The sequence below is a fragment of the Chrysochloris asiatica genome, unplaced genomic scaffold (genome assembly GCF_000296735.1).
Source record: "Chrysochloris asiatica unplaced genomic scaffold, ChrAsi1.0 scaffold00003, whole genome shotgun sequence".
Classification (NCBI taxonomy): domain Eukaryota; kingdom Metazoa; phylum Chordata; class Mammalia; order Afrosoricida; family Chrysochloridae; genus Chrysochloris; species Chrysochloris asiatica.
Window position 1 is genome coordinate 44,652,775 of NW_006408521.1, and position 8,144 is coordinate 44,660,918.

Consider the following 8,144-nt stretch of genomic DNA (forward strand, 5'->3'; position numbering starts at 1 on the left):
CCGCGGGAGAAAGATGAGGCATTCTACTCCCGTAAAGATTTACACCCTCGGAAACCCTGTACAGGGTCGCTATGGGTCGGAACCGACTCGACAGCACATAACAACAACAATAGGAGAAGCTGGTGAGTTTGAACCACCAACTTTGGGGCTCAAACTGACCTTGAGGTCCAGTGTTTATTGTGCAGCTCCACACGAGGACTCATAGATACTGGTTAGATTGGTAGAAGTAATGGTGCAACTGTATGGAGTATGTTCTGATTGGCTGTATTTCCTCATTTGTGTTATGTGTATCTATCTTCTAACTCCATGCTAGGCAATAAGATCAATATAATCCTAAAGCAATTTTTGGTAACCCTTAACTTTTTTAATGGTCTTGGTGTGATGGTGTGGGTTAATGCCATTCAAAGGTCAGCTTGCACTGCAAGGTTGGCGGTTCAAGCTCATCAGGAGCTCCTTAGAAACACAGGGTTGCTATGAGTCAGAACCAACTCGATGGTTTTGTAAATGGGTAACTTCTTTGTTTTCCTGATAAGTTGGAGATAGAAAGGGAAGAGGAAGTTAATGATAGTGAGGTTCTTAACTTACAACAGAGCCCCCTTTCATTTCTTGGCTGAGTGTTCCCCCTTGTATATTTTGGCACATTGAGGAGATGGAGTGTTGGGTGTGATGGTAACAGCTAACCTGGAATTCTGTTAGATACGTGTTTGAAACTTGTGTTTCCATATATGCGTTTAGAGAGTGGAACACAGACTTCCTTTTTGTATTCTGTAATCCAACAGTATGTTATTTTTTGAAATAAAAACTGTATGTGTATTTTTAGTACCTGATTTTTATAGACCCTTCTATCCTACTGGATTCACTTTGCACAATCTTTAAAGAGTTGTCATGCAATGAGCTCTATTTGTGGACAAGAAACACATGCTTGTTGGTTTATGTAGTGCTAAGCTAACTGTGTATAAAACACATGTGGATAGAATACATAAAGGAAATGACTACTGTAAAACTGGAGAGGATTTTAATCTGTTTCCCAAAAGAAAATAATGCATTTGTTTTTGATTTAGAAATGCCGAACAAGTCACTATTGTGTAGGTTAATCAATTGGTTTAAATGATTAAAGGTAATTGAATAAATGAATTCCAGTAATAAATGTCCTAGTCAAGTTAATATATATTATACATTTAGGCCATTGATTTTGAATTTAGATTTGTTATGTCTTGAATGAGTCTTTGTTCAAAATTTCTAATATGGTACATGGAATTATGAGTTTGTGAGTTATAATTATTATTGAAAGTAATGAATACTTGGATATAAACTAAAGAAAAGCACATGAATATTAAAAAAAAAAAAAAAAGCAGAAAAGCTATCTTTGCTTATGAAGTTATTTTCTTTTCTTGGTTTTAGTTACAATTTAGAAAGCAGTATATGGAATGTAGGAACTCTATCCAGGGGACCTGTCCAGAGATACGGACACTCTCTTGCTTTATATCAGGTATGGACAGTGATTAAATGTTAGCTGTTTTTGTGTGCATGTAAGATTCACAAAGTTGTCACTTGAATGTATTTATGTGTATATATAGATATAGTTTAATTACGTGTATTAATGATGATCTGTCTCCCCCCATTAGAAAGGAAACTCCTTGTGGACCAAGAACATTTTGTATTTACTGGTTAGATTATTCCTGTCATGTAATTATTGTTGTTGTTAAGTGCTATCGAGTTGGTTCCAAATCCTAGTGACCCTGTATAGGGCTTCTGAGGAGCAGTTGTTGAGCTTGAACCACCGATCCTGTGGTTCAATCTGACTTTCAGTCCAGTGCATTAACCTATAATGCCACATCATAAACACATGCTGAATGGATGAGTGACTGAATAAATACTCTGTTGGTTTGGCTTCTCCCCTATATTATGTTGAAAAGCATTTTCCACAAATGCAGGCATGATTACAAAATACACAGACATGCTGTAGACAGTGAATACCATCTAACTAGTACTTTCTTTCTTTTTTAGAAATTTCTTCTTCTTCTTTTTTGTTGTTGTTATTTACAACACATGCTACTACCCTCCAGCCAGTGACCTCCCCTTCCCTCCTCTCCCACCTTTGATAGCCATCAAATAATCTCTCTTTGAGTGAAAAACTTTTTTTTGGAATTTTTTAATAGTGTTCTTATACAGTATTTGTTCTTTTCTGACTGACTTGTTTTACTCAGCCTAAAGGCTTCCAGATTAATCTAGGTTGTAAGGTGTTCTTTGCAGACTCATTGTTACTCTTTAATGTTGCATAGTATTTCTCAAGTGTATATACCAAAGTTTGTTTGTTCTCTCTTCCATTGATGGACATTCAGGTTGTTCCGTCATTTGCTATTCTCAACAGTGCTGTGATGAACGTGTGTGTGCATGTATTTATTTGTGTCACGGCTTTTATTTCTCTAGGATCTATGCCAAGTAAAGGGATTGCTGGATCAAATGGTATTTCTGCTTCCAACTTTTCCACAGCGGTTCTACCACTTTACAGTCCCACAGCACTGAATGAAGGGTCGCTATGGGTCGGAACCGATTTGATGGCACTTATCAACAACAACAATGGCTAATGGTAGCATAGTGGTTACGAATCGGGCTGCTAACCTCAAGGTCGGCATTTCGAAACTACCAGCTGTTCTGTGGGAGAAAGATGAGGCTTTTTGCTCCTGTAAAGATTTACAGCCTTGGAAACCCTGTGCAGGGTGACTATTAGTACTGACTCCACAGTATTTAACAACAACAACAACAACAATGGCTAACGGTATGGCACCGTGGGTTAAGCACTGGACTGCAAGGCCAGTTTGAACCACAAGATTGGTGGTTCAAACTCACCAGTTACTCCTTGGAAACCCTATACAGGGTCACTATGAGTCAGAACAACTTGACTTCACTTAACAATAGCAACAGTGGCTAATGAAGAGTCCTGGTGAGGTGCTGTGAGACAAATCACTAGACTGAAAGGTTGATTTGTACCACAAGGTTGTTAGTTCAAACTCACCAGTTGCTCCTTGGAAACCCTATACATGGTTGCTATGAGTCAGAACTGACTCACCGGCACTTAACAACAACAACAATGGCTAATGATCATGAGCATTTTTTAATGTTTGTTGGCCACCTGAATGTCTTCTTTGGTGAAGTGTTTGCTCCTGTCCTCTGCCCCTTTTAAAATTGGATTATTTGTATTTTTCTTGTCAAGATGTTGTCGTTTTCTGTAAATTTTAGAGGTTAATCCCATGTCTGATATGTCATTGTCAGATATTTTTTTCCCCAGCCTATGGATTCTCTTTTTACTCTTTTAGTGATTTTTTTTTTTGAATATTTTAAATCAAGAAAGACTCACGTATTTCATATTTTGTAGTTAGACTTTCAAAATCAAATTTTTATGTATTTCCTGTGCATATTTAAAAAGATCTGTGCATATTTATAAGGAAGAAAATAACAATGGCGCATAAAAATGCCGCTGCCCTCCTTTTTACTGCATATGCAAAATTTAAAAAAGAACATAAAATTTAGTTCTCTTTCTCCGTATGTACGTGTTTATACGTATATATGTTTGTATAAATAATACGTATATGTGTCTTTGTCTTCTTTTAGTTTTGATTTTTAGTTCTTGTATAATTTTATTATAATACAATTTTGAAATAGAATTCACACACTCTATAGTGCATTCCCTTAAAGTGTACAATTTAATGTTTTACTTGTTTGTTTTCTTTGTAAGTATACTCACGGAGTTGTACAACCATCACTAAAGATTTTCATCACTCCAAAAGAGAACGCTTTGTAGTTTAGTACCATTTCTCAGCCCCTTCATCTCCAGCCCTAAGTAGGCACTGATCTACTTTGTATTGGTCTAGATAGATTTTATGCTCTGGCTATTTCATATAAATATGAAATAATGGAATCATAGAATATATGGTCTTTTGTACCTGACTTCTTTCCCTTAGCATAATTTTTTCAAGGTTGCTACATGCTGTACCATGCATCAGCATATTTTTCTTTGTCTGAATCACGCTTTGTTGAATGGACATACTCCTTTTGTTTATATGTGCATCAGGTCATGGACACTTGGGTTGTTTGCACCTTTTAGCAGTTATGAATTATGCTGCTAGGAATAGTAATGCCGTACAAGTTTTTGTGTGGACATACGTTTTCATTTTTGGGGGGTATGTACCTAGGAGTAGATCAAATGGTAACTCTACATTTAGCTTTTTGAGAACTTGTCAGTGTTTTTCAATCTGACAGTACAATTTTACACTTTGACTCAGAGTGCATGAGAGTTCTAGCCTCTTCATAGCCACATGGACACCTTTTATTATCTGACTCTTTGATTATAGTCATTGTACTAGGTGTAAATGTGGCATTTCATGGTGCTTTAGTTTTGCCTTTACCTAATGACTAAGGTTTCTGAGCATCTTTTCATGCGTTTCTTAGCCATTTGTTTATCTTCTTTGGAGACATGTCTATGCAAATCCTTCGCCCATTTTGCAATTGGGTTATTTGCCTTTTTTATGATTCACTTGTAAGATTTCCAAACAAAATATATATTCTAGATACAAGTCCTTTATCAGAGTCAGGATTTGCAAATATTTTCTCCATGAGGATTTATTTGCAAATAGATCCTGAGGATTTTCATTTCACTTTATACTGGTGTCCTTTTAAGCACAAATGACAGAAGTGTTTCATTTTGTCGATGAAGCCCAGTGTATTTGTGTCTTCTTTTGTTGCTTGCACTTTTGTTGTCATGTCTAAGAATCCATGGCCAAATTCAAGGTAAATAGAGATACTCCTTTTTTTTTTTTTTTTTAAAGAGTTTTGTAATTGTGGTTCTTACATTGAGGTCTCTGATACTTCTGAATGAATTTTTTTTTATATTGAATAAGGTTAGGGTACTCTACTTCCGTCTTTCACATACGGCTGTCCTGTTTCCCTAGAGCCATGTGGTAACAGGAAGGGTCTTTCTTTATTTGATAGCCCTGGCTCTCAATCTATCATAGACATATGGGTTTATAGCTGGACTTGCTTTTATATTACATTGATCTATAGATCTATCATTATGTCAGTATCGTTGTCTTGAAACTAGAAAGTGTGAACCCTCCAAATTTATTTTCTATTTTTTTAAAGACTGTTTGAATATTCTGGATAAATTGAAATTACTTATATTAGAATCAGTTTCTGCCTAGAGGTCATTTGGGATTCTGATACTGTGTTGAATCTATAGATCAATTTGGGGGTATTATCATCTTATAAGGAGCTCTGGTAGTGTAGTGGCTACGTATCGGGCTGTGAACTGCAAGGTCAGCAGTTCGAAACTACCAGCTGTTCCGTGGGAGAAAGATGAGGCTTTCTGCTCCTGTAAAGATTTACAGCCTCGGAAACCCTGCACAGGGTCGCTATGAGTCGGAACCGACTCCACGGCACATAACCACTACCACCACCATCATCTTGTGAGTAAAAAGTCTTCCCGGTGTGGCACTGCGGGTTAATGCACTGGACTGTAAAGTCAGTTTGAACCTCAGGGTTGGCGGTTCAACCTCACCAGCCACTCCTATACAGGGTTGCTATGGATCGGAACTGATTGGACAACATTTACCAACAACAACAATCCATGAACACAGGATGTTTTTCCAGTTATTGATATCTTCTTTAATCTCTTTTTACAACGTTTTGTCATTTTCAGAGTATAAGGTTTATATTTGTATTAAATTTATTCTAGTACTTTATTCTTTTTGATGTCACATAATTGACTTGGTTTCTTTATTTCAGTTTTGGATTTTTCTTTGAAAGTATATAGAAATACAATTGATGTTTGTATATTTATCTTGCATTCTTAACTTTGCTGAATTCATGTATTAGATGTAATTCTATGTGTGTTTCCTCAAATTTTCTGTATACACAATTACGTCCTCTTGTGAGTAGAGGTATTTTACTTATTTATTTGTAATTTTGGATGCTTTTTTTCCCTCCTGATTGCTTTAGCTAAAACCTCCAATATGACACAGAGTGAAGGTGGTGAATTGGCGGGGGTTAGATATCTTGTCTTGTTCCTTTTCTTAGGGGAAAGCATCCGCTTTTCACCACTTAATATGATGTTGTTAAGTGCCGTATAGGGTCTCCAAAGAGCGGCTGGTGAGCTTGAACCAACGATCTTGCAGTTCAAACCAACCTTGCAGTCCAGCGCATTAATCCTCAGCACCATACCGGGACACCAATACGATGTTAGATGTGGGTTTTTCTTAGAGCATCTTTTCCAGGTTGAGGAAGTTCCCTTCTATTCTCAGCTGAAATAGATAATGATTTGTATCATTTCTGTATCATTCATTTTGATCCTATGTGATTGAAGTTAACGCGATTTATAAATATCATGGAGATTTACTAAAAGTGTACTGCTTACAGCCGTAGAAATGGTAATAAAAATATATTGCACATGATGCACAATTGTGGTCTCCCTTTTTGCTGACAGATTTTGGTGAAAATAGTGACCAAGTAAGAATAGCACAAATAGTGCAGACAGGAAGAAAATTCAAATGTAACAATTAGGATTCAGATCTTTCAAGGACTTAAAAGCAGACTCTGAAGACTGATCAGCAGCAGCTCACTCTGTTACTCTGGTGCTCTATGCAGGGAGTACATTTTTCCTGGTTGTAGACCCGCCCCTTCCTTAAAGCTCACGTTCTTAAATAGCTTATTTCATGTTCCATTCTTCCTACATAAGATTAAAAACTTGTTTATTGTCTTTGTATTATAATTGTTTTATATTAAATTATTTTAGAGTAACTTTTTATAAACATGGATTTTTAATAAACCTTCCATAAACATGTTGGTGTTGTATTATGATTGTTTTAAATAAAATAATTTCAGAGTAACTTTTTATAAGCATGGATTTTTAATAAAACTTTCCATAAACCTGTTGGCATGTAAATTTATTACCAATATTCATGTGTTCCTAACTGACTTTTAACAAATATAATTTATGCCATATGCCTGCTCTGAGCAGTTGCTAAAATTTCATGTTTAAAATGAGTTTTTATTCGGAAACTGTCTTATGTGTTAATATGTACATTTTAACTTTCAGGAAGACATCTTTATGTATGGAGGCAGAATTGAAACAAATGATGGCAATGTTTCGGGTGAATTGTGGGTTTTCAACATCCATAGTCAGTCCTGGAGTACAAAAACCCCTACAGTTCTTGGACATAGCCAGCAGTATGCGGTGGAGGGACACTCAGCACACATTATGGAGGTGGACAGTGGAGATGTTGTCATGATCATCATATTTGGATATTCTGCAATATATGGTTATACAAACAGCATACAAGAGTACCACATCTGTGAGTTACTTTAAACATATGTTTAACGACAAATTCTCTTTTTTATTGGTTGAGAATATATTTTTCTTCAATAGTCTTCCTATGAATTTTGTTATAAGGGTGAGTGATTTAAGATCAGAATTATCAACCAGAAAATAATAATTGCTTTTGTAAACTTTTTCGTTATGTGTTAGATTTTGTCCTATAATAATTAGGTTTAAATTCTTAGCCAAATTTATTGTTGTTGTGTGTCGTTGAGTTGGTTCTGACTCATAGCAACTCTGCATCAAGCTTCTGAGTCTGTAAATCTCTACGGGATTTACAGAAAACCTCATTTTAGCCAAATTAGGGGAAATGTATTATTTCCAAGAGTAGGTCAAAAAGTATTACTACTAGGGCTCCAGTTCATACAAGCATGGGTTTATTACCAACAAAATGTGCCTAAGCAAGTCTCTGATCAGTGGGTGTCTGCAGACTGGTTCTTTCAATAATACACATGCCTTAGTCTCATTAGGATGTTTTCAAAATAAAGGTCTAGTCAAAGCAGTGACTTCTGAGGGATCTGTCGGTCCACTTAAATCCAGTCAGTTCAGGAGGCTGTGGCCACTGGTTTTTTAGATTCCAAAGGGGCAATCTTGATAGACTTTCTCAAAGGAAACAGAAAGATCACAGGAACTTATCATGAAGAAGTTTTAAGAAAATTGAAAATTGCATTGGTCAGAAAGAGGTCAGGAACGTTCCACTGGGCAATTTTTTCCTTTCTATCATGTTAATACATTTTCAAGGATAGCAAGGGCCGTCCTCTGAGAACTTCACTGG

General features: G+C 36.2%; 1 protein-coding gene across 1 annotated transcript in view; it reads left to right on the plus strand.

The window, feature by feature from the left end:
• ATRNL1 (attractin-like 1) overlaps nt 1-8,144 on the plus strand; it is an 827,041-nt gene that overhangs the window by 91,826 nt on the left and 727,071 nt on the right. Inside the window, exons 7-8 of the mRNA XM_006831380.1 lie at nt 1,402-1,489; nt 7,091-7,346. Coding sequence (XP_006831443.1) covers nt 1,402-1,489; nt 7,091-7,346 — 344 coding nt within the window. The remainder of the gene's footprint in view (nt 1-1,401; nt 1,490-7,090; nt 7,347-8,144) is intronic.